The 17,274-nt window shown below is 44.2% G+C and overlaps 1 protein-coding gene across 1 annotated transcript; it reads left to right on the forward strand.

The window, feature by feature from the left end:
* The first annotated feature begins 1,407 nt into the window (after positions 1-1,407).
* On the forward strand, positions 1,408-13,897 carry LOC102932088 (ficolin-2-like). Its single transcript, XM_037879787.2, has 10 exons — positions 1,408-1,489; positions 2,878-2,991; positions 3,681-3,734; positions 3,996-4,031; positions 4,941-4,985; positions 5,848-5,883; positions 6,802-6,929; positions 7,927-8,056; positions 8,661-8,795; positions 13,352-13,897. Exons 1-10 carry the CDS (start codon positions 1,408-1,410, stop codon positions 13,597-13,599), a joined length of 1,008 nt encoding a protein of 335 aa, XP_037735715.1. The 3' UTR covers positions 13,600-13,897.
* The last annotated feature ends 3,377 nt before the right edge of the window (positions 13,898-17,274 follow it).

The raw sequence follows: 17,274 nt of genomic DNA on the forward strand, positions 1-17,274 counted from the left end.
TCATGTCACTCTATACAGTGTGGCAGTGTTCTGTTTTCCTTCTATTATTTTTACGTTGTTGAATGATTTCTGCTGCCTGACACTGTCTTACGGCTTTATCCAAAGTGAGATCCATATCGTCCAATCGTCTCTTTTGCAGCTTTGGATCTCTGATTCCAATTACAAACCACAATACCACAGTGGGAAGTGTCATCACGCTTCCCCAGTGCAAAGAGAGGAAATATCCGTTGCACACAGCCAGAACAGCAGCTGCCTTCTTGCTGTACAGACCGGAACCATGCAAACACACGTGCACATAAAGAAATGAACCTCGGCAGTGACCATCTGGAGCATCTGCCGTGCAGCAGTCACTGAAAAATCACATGGACATGTAGAAAAATGCAGCAGTGGTATATCAGCAGATATGGCCTGGGCATGCATCATTATTATTTATTATTTCTATGACACAGGCACACACAACACTGCAAAAATCGGGATAATAATTATTTCTCCCCATCATTCATTCGTCTTGGCTGCTTCGATCATAAGGTCTTTGGGGCAGAGATGGCTGGAAGTTGAAGCTAGACACATTCAGACTGGAAATAAGGTGTAAATATTTAACAGTGAGCGTGATTAACCACTGGAGCTATTTCCCAAGGGTTTGCTAGATTCTCCATCACTGACCATTTTAAAATCAAGATTGGGTGTTTTTCTAAAAGCTCTGCCCTAGGAATTATTTTGGGGAAGTTCTGTGGCCTGCATTATACAGGAGGTCAGACGAGATGATCACAATGGTCACTTCTGGTCTTGGAACCGATCCCTCTATGACTGGCTCCTACTGGGGGTTTGCACAGCACTCAGCACAGGGGGGTCCAATCTGACACGAGGCCTCCTGTGGCTACTGTCACACACATAATAGTAATAGAGCAGTTGGCGAGTAAATCCACCCAATCCTGCTCTCCTTGTTCTCCCAAAGGTTCCCACTGAAGTCAACAGGGGGCTTCGAAGGGATGGAGAAAGTCAGTTTGGGCTCATTATTTGGCACCCTATTTTACTATTTCAGAAGACACATTGACAGGAATCAACTCTGTGAGGAAAGATTCAGACTGGCTCCGTTCAACAATCCTCATTGCACGATACTGCATTTGCTGTGCAGGGGAAGCAACGGCTGCTAGTCCAGTATTGAATGTCTCCTATCAGGCCATTTAATCAGCTCCAGTTGTGACCGCTGCAGCATAAAAATCTCAGTGGAAACTGCTGGAATGTGGAGAGTGGGAAGGAGGCGCTGAGATGCCGGAGGCAGAGAGCTTTATTTGCTCTAGGCTCTGTCATTATTGCATATAAAAGGCTTAAAGGGACTGAAATACTAAAGTGGAGAAGGTGGTAAGAAGACAAGTTAAGTTGCCGTTGCTGAGACCAGCACCAGCCATGGGGAGAGCTGCCCAGAAAACTCTCCTCTCTTTACTCTGTCTAGCAGCAACGGTTTGTCAGGCTCAGGACACCTGCTCAGGTGAGTGAAAGACAATCCTGTCCCATCAGCGTTTCATACTGTGGCTCTTGCCAACCTGAACCCTGGAGAACTGGGAACTGTTCAGGAATGTTTGTTGTCCTACACATCTATAAAGTGTTTTGCCTGCTCATGGTGCTTTTTAAATAATAAAATGAACAGCTTCTTTGTACAAAATTCCTTTGTCAAAATTAATCTATACTGCAGGAGTGTACAACACAGACTTGAGGTGTTCAGAAAATAGGACACATTTTTCAGAAACCATGTTGTGAAAATGTCGTCTCTTGTCTCCATTGAGATTCTTCAAAATTTGACTTGACCTCTTCTCCCTCATGCTCATTTACTATCTTCTAACCTCCCTGTGTTGCTGCTGGAATCTCTCTGTCTAAAGCTCCCATCTCCTTTGCATATTGGGGCCAAAGCCTTTCTAATCTGGTGACTGACCGACCCACACAGGAAGATGATCTAAATTCTGGAAAATAAAAGCTCAATCTTCAAAGCTCAGAGTGAGCCTATGAGTTCAGATCCCTCTGCTTTTTAAAATTCACCTTTACCAAATTAAGATGATTATTTGTAAAATCGCAACTGTTGTGTATCTATCACCGCAAATCCACTATACAACTCTTTCCATGTCAACGCATTCATTTCTGCGCTTTGGGTTGAGAATCCAGCAGCATTTGAAGGTTTGTTTTGGTTCATCATGAAATCCTGTGATCCTAATGCAAGATTTAGTCAAATTTGTGGAGACTTCATTCAGGCAAATGGTCTCTTTGAAGGAAATGCGTGGTTTGCTAAACAAGGATTGAATACAGGCTTTGCCATCTTATGCATAAATTAATGTATTATTTCAGAGCAGTACTGCCTTCACGTTTCATCTCCTTACGTCCATAATCTGAGATTGTAAGAGCAACTGTTTTTTAAATTATTTCAGTTTTGCTCAGTTTCTTAACTGAATGGCAGCTATTTGTTTTTCCTCTGCATTTCATTCTGCTTTTGTTTCTCTGTATTTAATTTCATTAAAAGACTCTCATGAACTGACACAATGCTGCAATGGTCGGGTTGCAAACACTGCAGAGGGATGTGTACATCAAAATTAAGTCTGAAGAGCTTTCTTTTAAATACAAATATTTAATAACATCTTTTTAACTTTTGTTTTCACTATAACTTAAAACAAAGACTAATAGTAATAACCCCCAACTTTTAATATTAGGGCATTGTCTCTGAAATGCATAATACTGAAGAAAATGTTGGATTTATCACTAATAGAGTAAAGAAAACCAAGGAACTATCTAGACTTTCATTTGCCGGGTTTATCCCTCTGGATTTCTGTAGAATGTTTCAGATCCTGAGAAGCTAACAATCATTGATTATGGGTTCATTTCTTTCCCCAGAGGTGAACTTAGTGGGTTTCAACAGTACTGATAAACTCTCCATTTTGCAAGGCTGCCCTGGAATTCCAGGTGCCACAGGGCCCAGAGGAGACCCAGGAAATGCAGGAACAAGAGGTACGTTCCCAGGCACTGAATGGGAATCAGACATGGCTGGTGCTGATGTAAATGGGAATTACTTTTGTAATATGCTCAGACGTTGGAGATTCCCCTCAACCCTGATATGAGGAAATTCACATGGCATCTCCCATATCCTATGGCAAGGGATTGGAGCTTCAGAATAACCAAGCTCTGAAATACTGTCCATTCCCTTTGGGGTGTCAGATTGGCAACCAAGTCCTCTGGTTCTTTCCCCATCTCTATCACTGGCTCGCTGTGTGACCTTAGTCAAGTCACTCTCTTTGAGCCTCAGGTTTCTCCTCTATATAATGGCGATAATGGTCCTTTACCTCCCAGAGGTTATCGGAGGCACAATTCATTGATCTGTGTAAAGTGCTCTGAGAAGTTTGGATGAGGGGGCTAGAGAAGAGGAAATCATGATTATTATCATGAGCTATGACATTAAAGATAGCATGTATAAAGTGGTTGTTTATCAGCTTTGGTTCTCACCTGGCAGCAAGATGTACTTATCCCTTTGACTTCAATGGGCCTCCATGTGAGAGTCCATGCTAGGGGATCCTGATGTGTGATTTGAATTTTGACACAGATGAGTTCTTGTAATTTCAGTTTGGGGTGGTAGGTGGGATTTATGTACTCAGTATTTACACTACCTTGGAAAATATTCAGTCAGTTTTCTGTGTTTGCAGGAGAACAGGGACCTCTGGGGATCCCTGGAAAGGAGGGAAAAACTGGCCCAAAAGGTAAAGTAACAAAGGGCAGAGAACTGTGTTTTCCTATAGGTGACCTAAGAACAGGAAATAAGTTTTTAATCAAATATCAATTAGAGCTAGTTATAAAACACCAATTCCTATAATATCTGGGCTCCAAACCACCATAACTTCCCTTCACTCTATATTTGACAATAAAGGGTTTATTATTGCAACTGAACTTCAGTTCTGATCCAGTGTCAAGATCTCGCTCTCTCTGATCAGTCTTTACTTACTTATTTTTTGTTCAATCAGGAGAAAGAGGTCCTGCTGGCCACCCTGGAGCGAAAGGTGAGAGACCTCAGATGATTCTTCTCACTGCAGAGCAGGGCACTTTCTGGTGCTATTCATGGTGATAGAGGAACTGGGACCAACAATCCCCCTACCCCGTTTCATTATACAATTTTTCCTTCCACTTCTTGCCAAACAAAAAAGCTGAAATGAAATTGGTTCCAGTTAAACAAGAATGTCCCCTTTTTGATTTGGTTTAGAAGCCAAATGACAAAACACATTGTTGTTCTGAAATGAAGAGTTGGAACATTTCAAAATTGTGAATAAATATTTGCTGGAAAAATTTCACCTAGCTCTAAGAATAATGTCTGATCTGTCATGACGTCCTATGCAGTCACAGGAAATAGATCTCAACTGCAGTGTAGACATAGTCTAAGCCTATTTCATTTCAGCCAATGCAGAAGACAAGATAAGATAAATGCAGTTCTGCCAACCCCAAATCCTTGAAAAACTTAAGTTAGGTTCATCAAAAATCTGGAGACTGGTTTTAGAATCATGAGATTATGTAAAAATAATAGATCTGATATTCTTTTTATTTGCCTTCTGCTTTTGAGTATTTAGGGGGCACATTTGGAAGCTTTTGCCGTAGCTTTGAGGGCTAGAAACTTACTTTTTCTTTAAGACCAAAGGCTGAAATCATGTCACATCCACTGGACCTGAGGAGCTGGGGCTTTAAGGAAAACAATAATTATCATGAGACTCATGACCAAATCCTGAGAGTTGGCAACATACATCACTTAAGTCCCACAAAACGCCAACTTTAACAGATCATGCGGAGTGTAGCTGGTACATAGGCCTTGAACTAGCCCCTCCACACAATGAAACCCAAGCGATTGCTGTAGTGAGATGGTGAATTATGGAGGTGACCTCCAGGTAAAACAAGGATTTTATTCTGAGTTCTTTTTTTAGGAGATAAAGGAGCCCCGGGATGTACAGGAATGCCCGGAACACCTGGTGAGAACCTCTGCACTCTCCTTTATACTGAACACATCATTTCAGTTTTATTTTTGCAGCACTAAAAATTAAGTGGCTGAAGAAGCTTGTTTCTTGAATAGTTACCATGTCCACAATATCAAGCTCACTGATCCTCCAGTGAGATTTGGGCTCTATAAAGAGAGAAATAGCTGTGCCTACAAAAACACATGCCATCCTTGTGTTGTAACATCCGGAACAACACTAGCCAGATGACCTTTGGTATGAGAGAGAACAGGTAAAATATAAGTGAAATCTGTAGATCTGGAGGTGTATCCTAGAGAAGGTTACTTTCTCCTACCCCTCCTTATATTTCCCACATACCAGGAGTGGGGAGTATGAATCACAAGAAATGGATCCTATTTATATGTCCAGTTAAAGGAATGACCCTTTTTCTACCAGTACTTTATTTAACTGTTATTGTCCCGTTGTCGATTGGAATTTTTTTAAAAAAAATATTGAGTCAAGTTCACAGCTACCGTAAGCACATGTAACTCCCCTGGCTTTGTGGGCATTGCTCCTATGAACTGACCAGCAACTAACTTCGTCTATTAAGGACCAATTCTTAGCCTGCAAGCAGGAGCCTCATCGGTGGGTGACAAAATAGTGTTGGCTACATAATGAGAGCTGTCTTGATGGTTAATGCTGGAAGGCTCAGATCAGAGATGTGTGTGCATCCATTAGCACTTGGATTTTCACAATTAAAAACCTGTCTAGTGCATTTTCAAGATAACAAGTACTTTGCTATCCCAGCTGTACCAGTTGGCCTATTACACAGTTTAAAAGACAGTAGAATGTTTTCTGGTTCCATTTCACTTTCTATTGTGTTTCTTTTCATGACCAGTGCAGAAAGTCGTGGAAGACATACTGTGTAAGAAAGGTGAGAGTTTCTTATGACCGCTAAATGTCATCTCATTCCATCCAGAGACCGAAACACGAAAACCCATTAGAGATAGACAAATTGATCTTTTAAAATGAAGGTATTTTGCTGTTAACAATTGGCCAGTGAATCTTTTGTGAATTTCAGCCGACAGGTTCACTTGCAAACTGATGTGAGTATTCCTGTGAAAATCTGATATTTTTTCCAGGTGAGTGCTCACCCAAGTTACATGATAACCCGAAGCCCTTCTGACTCACAGAGAGATTTGAAAATGCTGCATGGGGACTTTCAGTACAAGTCTTTGTGAACATTTCAATTTCCCTGTGTTTTCAAGACACTTTCAGCCAATCCTCTGTTCAGGTTGATCTGTTCTCACACAGAACAGATGGGGTTGGGCTAGTGGTTGTGTCTTTTCCTCTTGCAAAGAAACTTACAAACCAGACTGGCACACTGGAGTCTAAATCATTTGGTTTGCTAACTACAGAGAGTATGAAAAGCCTCGCTAGGTACATACGCTGCTGCTCTATTAGGTTTCCAAAGATGAACACAGAAGGACACAAACTATTTAAAAAAGGAGGACTTGTGGAACCTTAGAGACTAACAAATTTCTTTGAGCATAAGCTTTCGTCAGCTACAGCTCAAATAAATTTGTTAGTCTCGAAGGTGTCACAAGTACTCCTTTTCTTTTTGCGGATACGGACTAACATGGCTGCTACTCTGAAACTATTTAAAGGGATACTACCCCATTCCCATATGCTACAGTGTGGAGGAGAGGAGAAGATGACTCAAAGATTCTTTTCCAGTTACCTGATTCTGCAGTTGATCTGGCCCTCAGTGCAACATAAAGCAGCCCATGAATCCCTGCTCCAAGGAGAGTTATACAACCAATTTACATGTTTTAATTCTTCTTTCAACCAGGAGCAAAGAACTGCAAGGAGCTGTTAGCTAGAGGCAACATCATGAGCGGCTGGTACACCATCTACCCCCGTGACTGTAAAGCCATGACCGTGCTGTGTGACATGGACACAGATGGCGGAGGATGGATTGTAAGAACAGAGCATAAAGAAGCTCATTGGATGTTTTTTCTTGAACAACAAACAGTTTACTATCCCAAGAATGGGAGGTGGCCCTTAGCCAGTGGGTTGCAGCTAGCAGAAAAGCATGAGGACAGAAGCTCTGAAGCTGTTAGCTCCCCAGGGTTAGCTGAAATAAAAACATAGACACTTCCTGAGCCCTTCTAATCCTCCCTAGTCCTTGGTTGTGGAGATAACTTGGTTGTGAACGCAATGGGTTCCATGGAGGGAACCCGGAGCTTTAGAGTCTAAAAGACCCCGTCTAAGGGGACATTTGTCACTGTTCTGACACAGGTTTCCCTTTTCCTGGCTACTCTCTGCCCGGCTCTCAGAGCCTGCTCAATAGCTACACAGACTCCGGAATCAGAATTCCTTCTTCCTTCCACTTCTAGTGTATCAGCTGCTCTGTCGCTCCAGCAACTTCTGAGTACGAGTGGAGGAGTGTTCTAGGGAGCTGAGGAGACGAGGGGTTTGAACCCTGTATACTCATCACATTTAAACCTTCCAATTTATTATTGTGCTTATTTATATCCCAGTCGTGCCTAGAGAATCCGATGCAGATCAGGGTCCCATTGCGCTGGGTGCTGAACACACATACTGAGAGACAGCCCCTGCCCTTTGCAGCTCACAGTCTCCATAGACAAGGCAGACAAAGGGCCGGACAGAAAGCAGAGGTGATGTGACTTGCTCGAGTGGCACAACTGGGTATAGATCTCAGGCCTCCTGATTGCCAGTCCAGTGCTGTAGATTTCGGACCATGTGATCCTTTAACCTAGTGCAGTTGCTGCCAAGATTTAATACGATCCTCTGAGACAAGCCTCCCTCTGCGATAGTCACCTGAGCTGAAATAGACCTGACCACATTAAGTCTCATTCAATGATTTACAGTCTCAGAGTTTCTGGTCTTCTGCTCTAGTAGGATGGAAAACAATGTGGGATTTCCCAGCTGAGAACCTCCTGTTTCCCTGCAGGTGTTCCAGAGACGGGCGGATGGCTCTGTGGATTTTTACCGTGACTGGTATTCATACAAGAGAGGTTTTGGCAGCCAGCTGTCAGAATTCTGGCTGGGGAATGACAATATCCACCTGCTGACATCCCTTGGTAAAGACATCACCGATGCATTCTTTTCCTTACAGCAACCTTCTCCACCAAGATTTGTTCCCACACTTTAACCATGGATACAGGGTATAGAGTTGTACTATCGGTAGAGGTAACACTTCCCCTGCAGACACCCCTTCCTGTTCCTTACAGGCCAGTCCTGCCACACAAAGCTACTGAAACCAATAATGCTGTGGTAGATGGGCTGGATCCAGTCATAATTCCTGGAGCAGCATTTTGTCCTCGGGTGGTTCGCCCACAGTACAGCAATAAGGGATGCTACAGCCTGGATGAGGTCATCGATTCTGAACTACCTTCGCAAAGCATAACATGGAGCAGGTTTTTAATAGGGAGGGCAGGTTGGTGGATGGAAATTGAATTGATAGAGTCGATAGGAAGATATTGGCTTGATGCAAAAATTAGTGAGTGAAGTTCTGTGATGTGTGTGATGCAGGCAATTCAAAGGGATGATCATAATGGTCCCAGCATAAGGGAGCCTGATTTGTGTGTAGAGCCTTTAGGAGCTTGTGCAATAGAAACAACCAATAACAGTAATAAACACCAATGGAAGGTGCTGAACATTTTGCTTTCAAATTGTTTTCTAAAGGTCCCAACGAGCTTCGTGTCGATCTCAGAGATTTTGACAACAATGATGTATTTGCTACATTCTCATCTTTCAGAATTACAGGGGAGGTTGAGAAATACACGCTGATAATCGGACCCTTTCTTAAAGGCACTGCAGGTAGGTTCTGAGCACATCCTTTACCCTTTGTGGCAGATGGAAAAATGGAAAAGAAAAGTGATGCAGAATATTCTATCGCAGAAGCAAAAGGCGAGGTAATCTGTGGAGGTGATGTCTGTCAGGAAACATCAGTTATTCTCCTGATGAACTATTAGAGGAGAAACACACTGTCTAGTGACAACAGAACATATAGTATAATACGGATATCCTGCCGAGTGAGGGATTGAACGCAGAATAACGAGCAGAGGTAGGCACATCTACTGCTGATTGCTTTCCTAAATTAGATCTTAATGCCCCATAGAACTATCTGAATTAAACTAAGTAGGCACACCGGGATTTGTACAAGTCAATGAGTGGGTAGATATGCCCCATTTCATGTAAACTATTCATCCAGACTTACGGATACCAGAGACAGGAATATTCTGTGGCATGCAGAGTCTGCTGCACATCACTGCAGGATTGCTGAGGCACACCCAGAAGCCCCCTAGAGAGAAGGGCTTTTAAGTAGGTTTAAAGGGCGCAGGGGACAAAAGCCAACAGAAAAGCATAAAAAAGGGCCACCTTAACAGAGGGCCAGATTTTTTGTGGGAGGGAACATGTAGAGTCAGAGGCGGAAGAAGAGAGTAACCAGTAGAGGCAAATACTTAGAATTTCATATACCTATATGTAAATACAAGGCGGATGGGGAATAAACTGGAAGGATTAGTATAATTGTAAATTTACTACTTAAGTGGCATCACAGAAACTTGGTGGGATGAGTCTCATTACTGGAATATTGGTATAGTGGGGTATAGCTTGTTTAGGAGGGACAGGCAAGGTAAAAAGGGAGAACGTGTTGAATTATACAGCAAGAATATATACACTTGTTCTCTGCTGCAGGAGTAGACGAGAGGCAGACCAATTGTCTCTGGGCAAAGAAAAAAGGATAATAAATAAAAGCGACCTTTTGGTACGGATGTACTATAGTAATGGGGGACTTTAACTACCCAGACATTTGTTGGAAAAGGAATAAAGAAAAACACAAAAGTTCTTGGAATGTATTGCGGACTCCGTTTTGTAGAGGAAGTAACCGGGAGGGCTGGGGGGCAGGAAGGCGGGAACCAGCCATTTTAGACTTAATTCTGACCAACAGGGAAAAGGTAGCAAATCTGAAGGTGGAAGACAATTTGGGTGAAAGTGTTCATGAAATCACAGATGTCTTTATTCTAAGGAAAGGAAGGAGTGGAAACATGGACAAAGTGCGAAGGAGAAGTACAAAAGAGTAGCATACCCATGTAGGGACAAAATCAGAAAGATTAAGGCACAAAATAAGTTACACCTAGGAAGGAAAAGAAAAAGCCATAAGAAGAGGTTCTTAACATATATTAGCAGCAAGAGAAAGATGAAAGAACATGTAGTTCCTTACTTAGCAGGAATGGAGAGCTAATAACTGAGGACATCAAGAAGGCGGAGGTGTTTCATGACTAGTGTGTTTCAATCTTCACTAAAAAGGTTACTGGTAATGACATACTTAACACACTATTAACAACAAGGGGGAAGGAATGCAAGCCCAAATACGGGGGAAAGGTTAAACAATATTTAGATAAGTTAGATGTATTCAAGTCAGGAGGGCCTGGCTAAACTCATGCAAAGGGACTAAAAGAGCTAGCTGAAACAATCTCAGAACCATGAATAATTATCCGGAGAACTCCTGCAGGATGGGTGAGGTCCCAGAGCACTGGAGAAGGGCAAACATAGTACTTATCTTTAAAAGGGGGAACAAACAGGACCCAGGGAACTGTAAGCCAGTCAGCCTAACTTTGACACCTGGAAAGACACTCACTCAAATTATTAAACAATCAGTTTGTAAACACCTAGAGGACAATTGGATTAATTAGCAATAACCACCATGGATTTCTCACGAACAAATCATGTCAAACCAACCTAATTTCCTTCTTTGACAGGGTTATTGGCTTAGTGGATAAGGGGAAAGCAGTAGACATGATATATTTTGATTTTAGTAAGACTTTTGACCAAATCCCACGTGGCATTCTCAAAATGCAAACTAGGGAAATGCAGTCTGGATGAAATTACCATAAGATGGGTGCATAACTGGTTGAAAGACTGTATTCAAAGAGTAGTTATCAATGGTTTGCTGTCAAACTGGGAGGTTCTAATGGGGTTCTGCAGCGGTCAGTCCTGGGTCCGGTAGTTGTCAATATTTTCATTAATGAGTTGGACAATTGAGTGGAGAATATGCTTATAAAATCATAGAATCATAGAATATCAGGGTTGAAAGGGACCTCAGGAGGTCATCTAGTCCAACCCCCTGCTCAAAGCAGGACCAATCCCCAACTAAATCATCCCAGCCAGGGCTTTGTCAAGCCTGACAATCTGCAGATGGCACCAACCTGGGAGGAGTTGCAAGCACTTTGGAGGACAGAATTAGAATGCAAAATGACCCTGGCAAATTGAAGAATTGGTCTGAATTCAACAAGACGAAATTCAGTAAAGACAAGTGAATCACTTTTCACTTAGGAAGGACAAATCAAATGCACAACAATGTGATGCAGTTGCACAAAAAGCTAATACCATTCTGGGGTGTATTTACAAGAGTGTGGCATGTAAGAAACAGTAGGTAATTGTCCTGCTCTCCTCAGCAGTGGTGAGGCCTCAGCCAGAGAACAGCGTCCACTTCTGGGCACCACACTTCAGGAAAGATGTGGACAAATTGCAGAGAGTTCAGAGGACAGCAACAAAAATGATAAAAGGTTTAGAAACCTGACCTGTGACGAAAAATTAAAAAACTGGTGATGTGTAGTCTTGAGAAAACAAGACTGCGAGGGGGGGGGTGGGGGGGGGGAATCTGGTAACAGTCTTTAAATACGTTAAGAGCTGTTATAAAGAGGACAGTGATCAATTCTTCTCTATGTCCACTGAAGGTAGGACAAGAAGTGATCAGCTTAATCTATGATAAGGAGATCTAGGTTAGATATTAGAAATAAATTTCTAAGTATAAGGGTAGTTAAGCTCTGGAATAGGTTTCCAACAGAGGTTGTGAAATCCGCATCACTGGAAGTTTTAAAGAACAGGTTGGGCAAACACCTCCCAGGTACAGTCTAAATTTACTTGGGGCTGCCTCAGCCGAGGGGATTGCACTAGATGACTTCTCAAGGTCCCTTCCAGCCCGACATTTCTATGATTCTGTGAATCTATGATCCTGAATCCTCAGCAGGCTCCGGGCTCAGCTATTAGTGTTAGGAGCACATTGTGCTCACATTATACCATCACAATAGTGTAAACTGACTTCAGGACACCCAAGGACTGAGCACATTGACTACAATGAGTTATTCCGGATTTATAGTGGTGTAACTGAGCTCAGACTATCATTTTTTGGCATTCTTTCATCTACAAGAGACAGTGGGAATTGCAGCCTATGATGTCTCATATGACTGAATGGTCCTATCCGAGATTTGCATGATCTTTAACAGTTGCTGCAAATGTATCTCTCTTGGTTGGGAGCTGCTTGCTTCCTGTGGGCTCTTTTCTCTTCAAGCTGTAGGAGATAGCTCCTGTCCTGGACTTCGATTCTCTGATGGAGCCGATGGCACCACTTGTTATGATCACTTGTCAAGATTTCCTATTGGTCAGGATCAATTCCAAATTCCTTCATATCTCGCTTGCATATGTCTTTATAGAGAAGCTTGGGACGTCCTGATGTTCTTGTTCCCTCTGAGAGCTCCCCGTATCGCTTCTCCTTGGGTATGCGTCCGTCTTCCAACCTACTCAGATGGCCCAGCCACTGCAGTCATCTTCGCTTGAGCAGGGCTGTCACACTTGGTAAATTTGCCCTTCGAATTTGCCCATCACACATGAGAGTGCTGAGGATGAAGGATTGGCACACTAGCATATTGGTCTTGATGGTCAACTTTGAGTTGTTCCATGCTCTTTTAGTTAGTCTGCTAAAGGTGGTGGCAGCCTTTCCAATGCAAACATTTAGTTCTTCATCCAGTGAGAGGTTGGTACTCACTGTAGAACCTAAATAGCTGAAGCTTTTGGACTACTTCTAGCTGGTTGGCATTTAAGGTGATTGAAGGATCTTGTGGAACCCTCTGTCCTAATACAACAGTTTTCTTGATGCTGATGGTGAGAGCAAATGCCTGACAGGTACTTGAAAGGAGGTCCATGAATCCCTGTAACAGATCTTCATCATGGGCTATGAGGGCAGCATAATCAGCTAAAAGAAGTTCCCCGATTAGTACCTTTTTGTCTTTGGTCTTTGAGTTAAGTCATGACAGGTTGAAGAGTTTCCTATCCGATCTTGTGTGGAGATACACTCCGAATATGGCCTGGTGAAAAATGTTCCGTACTGGAACTAGAAATTCAATCTCTCTCCTGACCCCAGGGAGATTTCTGCTGGTTGGTGAAGGGAGAAATTTAGTTACCCCACTGCAGAACTGCCAGGCTGGGCTGTGGCCACTGATCTGTAAAAATGTAAAAGACAAACAAGAAGAGAAAATCTCACCCACCTTGTCTCTGTAAAAACATGTAATAAATAAACCCAATTGTTTCCACAGGGGATTCTTTATTCGGACACAACGGCATGATGTTTTCAACCCACGACCGTGACAACGACATGTCATCAATAAACTGTGCAATAGCCTTTAAAGGGGCCTGGTGGTACAGTGAATGTCATGCATCCAACCTGAATGGATTATACCTGAAAGGAGCCCACAAAAGCTATGCTGATGGGGTGAACTGGAAGTCATCCAAAGGGCACCACTACTCCTTCAAGATGACAGAGATGAAAATCAGGCCCGTGTAGCCAGTCAGGGAGGCACTTGTAATAATTGTACTGAGCTCTTATACAGCAGTTATAGGCCTGTCATAATAAACATTAATCTGAAGATGACACTAAAGATCTTTTCTTTATGCACCAGCCACGAGGGGGCAGACATCATCATAGACACTTACCCAGCGCAGTGCACTAGGACTAGAGCAGGTAAAAAAAGATAAAAATAGTTTTGTGGGGAAAAAATTGAATTTTTCAGTTGTTTTCATTTCAAAAGATTCTAAATTAACCCATTTTTGCTTTTGGCTTTTGTGCATTAAAAAAGTATGATTTTTTTCCTGCCAAACAAAACATTACAACCACATCAGTGATATTTCATGAAAATTTTCATGTTTTTTCAAAAGCTATTTTTCCACAGAAGAGCTCATAATTCGAGAAATGTCAGCCAGCTCTGTCTAGGTTATGTCTCCTCTCCTGCATGGCTCTGCTGTCTCTTCATTCCATTACCAGAAGCACCACCAGAGCTCCTACCACCGCCATGCAATTCTTCCTGTGGTGTTGGGGACTCATTACCCTCAGATGCTGCGTCTGCCTCTGGAGAACCTTCCCCTCTGTCAATAAAGCAAGGGCTGCTCAATGAGTTCCACGTTTCAGATTTGTTTGGACACACAAGACAGTTCAATAGCATTAAAGCCCAAATGTGCCTGGCCCTGCATTGTGAACATTGTGGGCAGAGTGCGCCCTGGGCAGAAGGGGACATTATTTGCCTGGCTACCCTGGGGAGTGCAAGAGAGGGGAGCTACCTCTGTCAGCAGCGTTTTGGCTGCAGAAGGGTCATGTCGAAATAGGATGAGGGTGGAAACAGAAGAGCACTGAGACGATCTCAGGCTAAACCTGCACTAGAAAGTCCCATCGCCCAGCCCACGGCGCCTTGTGAGGCAGAACAGGCCATAATCTCCCCTCTTTATGCTGGTATTATGCCCAGCGGAAGATTTAACAATTTAACAGCAAATGCTGACTGGACCCCTAGTCCCACCCCCTCCCCCCATCTCCCTCTCCCTGTGCCAGGGGCAGAGGAAGAAAAAGATGGGCCTCGGTGCAGGCTTTTATTGTGGACCGCCATATGCCATCACAAGTCCCACTTTCTCTCTTCCCTCACCCCCCACAACCCCCATCCCTGCTTCTGCACCTCCTGCTCTGCTCCCCCGCCCATCCCAACGCCCCACCCAGGTCCATGCCCTGCACCGGAGCTGCTGCTGCTAGAGCCATCACCACGGCTCCTGCCAAAGCCAGACCTGCTACCGCGGGAGTCAGCACCGCAAACCACAGCTGCTGCTGCCAGCAAAGCTGGAGTCGGAGCCCTAGCAGGCAGCGGGGGGGAGGGGGGACCTCCAACCAAAATGGAGGCTCTGCCATTGCCAGTCCCATTCATCAGACTTCACGGCAGAGCCACCCTTTTGGAGTCCCCCCCACCCCCCGGGGCAAATTTAAACGTGGGCCGTGGGGCTCAGTGCACGGCTCTTCCTCAGGGTTCCAGCAGGCCCCCAACAACAGCAGCGTGTTGTGTCTGTGGCCTTCTCATGCAGTGGGACACTGAGAGGTGTGTATCGGCCTGCTACAGCCTCTCCCTGGCCCCACTCTAGCTTTGCTGATCTCTGCTAGATTCTGCATGGAAAATCTTTTTTTTTTTACGATTCCCCCCACAATCAAGGATAAATTAAGCAGCATAAAAACACACTTCATTCAGGCCTACACTGCCAGCTTAGTTACTCTCATACTGGATGGGGTCTGAAAATGAACACCATAAATAAAAATACGTGTCTGATTTTAGAGCATGAAAAGAAAGAGCGATTTTTTGTTATTTCAAACTGCCTCTACAGATCCTAAGAAGCTGAAAATATCATTTTGTAAACGGCCTGATCAATCCCTGGAGTCTAAAGTAGAAGTGTGTGAGCTGCATCTCAATTCAGGGCACACGAATCTGTCATTGTGAGAAAGTTTAAGTGAGGAATACCACTCAAGTTGAAGCTTTAGTAATAGCTGATGATATTTCCAGAGGAACTTTGCTTGAAACCTAGCACACCTGAAGACCAGATATTCTACAAACCAACACAGCGAAAGATCCCCAAAATCAGTGGTCCTTAACCTTTACTATAGCCTGAACCCCTTTGGTTCTTAAAATATGTGTTCGCATCCCTTATCAAAAATCATTGAAGTAGGTCAGTTGTTTAAAACTAACTGTATTTTTTGTTTGTATATTACAGTAATCGTTAAAAAATGTATAATGTTAATAAATACATAGGGTTGATGGAACAAAGTAATTGTACTTACGTGCCTGTGCTTAATTTGTGTTTTCAATGATTTGCCTTCTAAAAAAATCTGGCCTGTCTCGCACCCCCAGAAATGGCATCTTGCACCCCTAGGGGGTGCATGCACCCCAGGCTACGAACCACTGCCATAGATGATCTTAAAATCAAATAAAAGCCAAAAACCCTGTAGATCAGGGTTTCTGAGGTCCCCCAACATGCTTTAAAAACTCCATGGCCCACCTGTACCACAACAATTGTTTTTCTCCATATCAAATCTCCAGCTGGCATTAAGGAGCAGGAAGCAGGGCCATTTCCCCGGGGACCCACGCCACAAGGGGTACTGCGAAACTAAGTTGCCGCAGTTCCTGGCCAATGGGAGCTGTGGAGCCTGCCTTAGCCCTGCTGCACCGCCGCCAGGGAGCCACCTGAGGTAAGTGGTGCCCAGTTGGAGCACACACCCCCAAACTCCTCTTGCACCCCAACCCTTTACCCCAGCCCTGAACCCCCTCCTGCACCCCAACCCTTTGCCCCAGCCCTGAACCGCCTCCTGCACCCCAACCCTTTGCCCCAGCCCTGAGCCCCCTGTACCCAAACTCTCTCCCAGAGCCAACACCCCGCAACCCCTCCTCCACCCAACCCTCAGCCCTGAGTGCCCCCGCACCCAAACTCCTTCCCAGACTCTGCACCCCCTCCTGCACCCCAACCCCCTGCCCCAGAGCACCCTAACTGCCTGCCCCAGCCCTGAGCCCCCTCCCGCACCCCAACCCCCTCCCAGGGCCCGCACCCTCTCCTGCACCTCAACCCCCTGCCCCAGCCCCCTCCCAGAGTCCTCAGCTTGCACCCCAGTCTGCTGCCCAAGCCCTGAGCCCCCTCCCAGAGCCCTCACCCTGAACCGCCTCCTGCACCTTAACCCCGTGTCTCAGCCAAGTGAAAGTGAATGAGGGTGGGGGAGAGTGAGCGACGGAGGGAGAGGAGATGGAGTGAGTGGGGCAGGGCCTCGGAGAAGAGGCTGGGTTGGGGTGTGGCCTCAGGGAAGGGGCGGGGCAGGGGGCAGGGTAAGGGTGTTTGGGTTTGTGATTACTGTTATTTCTACATTTTCTTTGCGGGAGATACTGGGTTGCACTTAAATTCAAAAAGTGATTTTGTGCTTTAAAAGGTTGGAGACCACTGTTTTACAGAATGAAGAATGTACTGCATAAAGGCTGGCATGTTAAGTGTCTAGCATACTCATATCTTTCATGTTATGCGTACTGTCACATTTGTTGGTTGCTCATTTGTACAGAACATCATTATACTCAAACATCAACGTGATGGCAACTAAAATGATTAGGGGTTTGGAACAAGTCCCATGTGAGGAGAGATTAAAGAGGCTAGGATTTTTCAGCTTGGAAAAGAGGAG

The sequence above is a fragment of the Chelonia mydas genome, chromosome 16 (genome assembly GCF_015237465.2).
Source record: "Chelonia mydas isolate rCheMyd1 chromosome 16, rCheMyd1.pri.v2, whole genome shotgun sequence".
In the NCBI taxonomy this organism is placed as follows: domain Eukaryota; kingdom Metazoa; phylum Chordata; order Testudines; family Cheloniidae; genus Chelonia; species Chelonia mydas.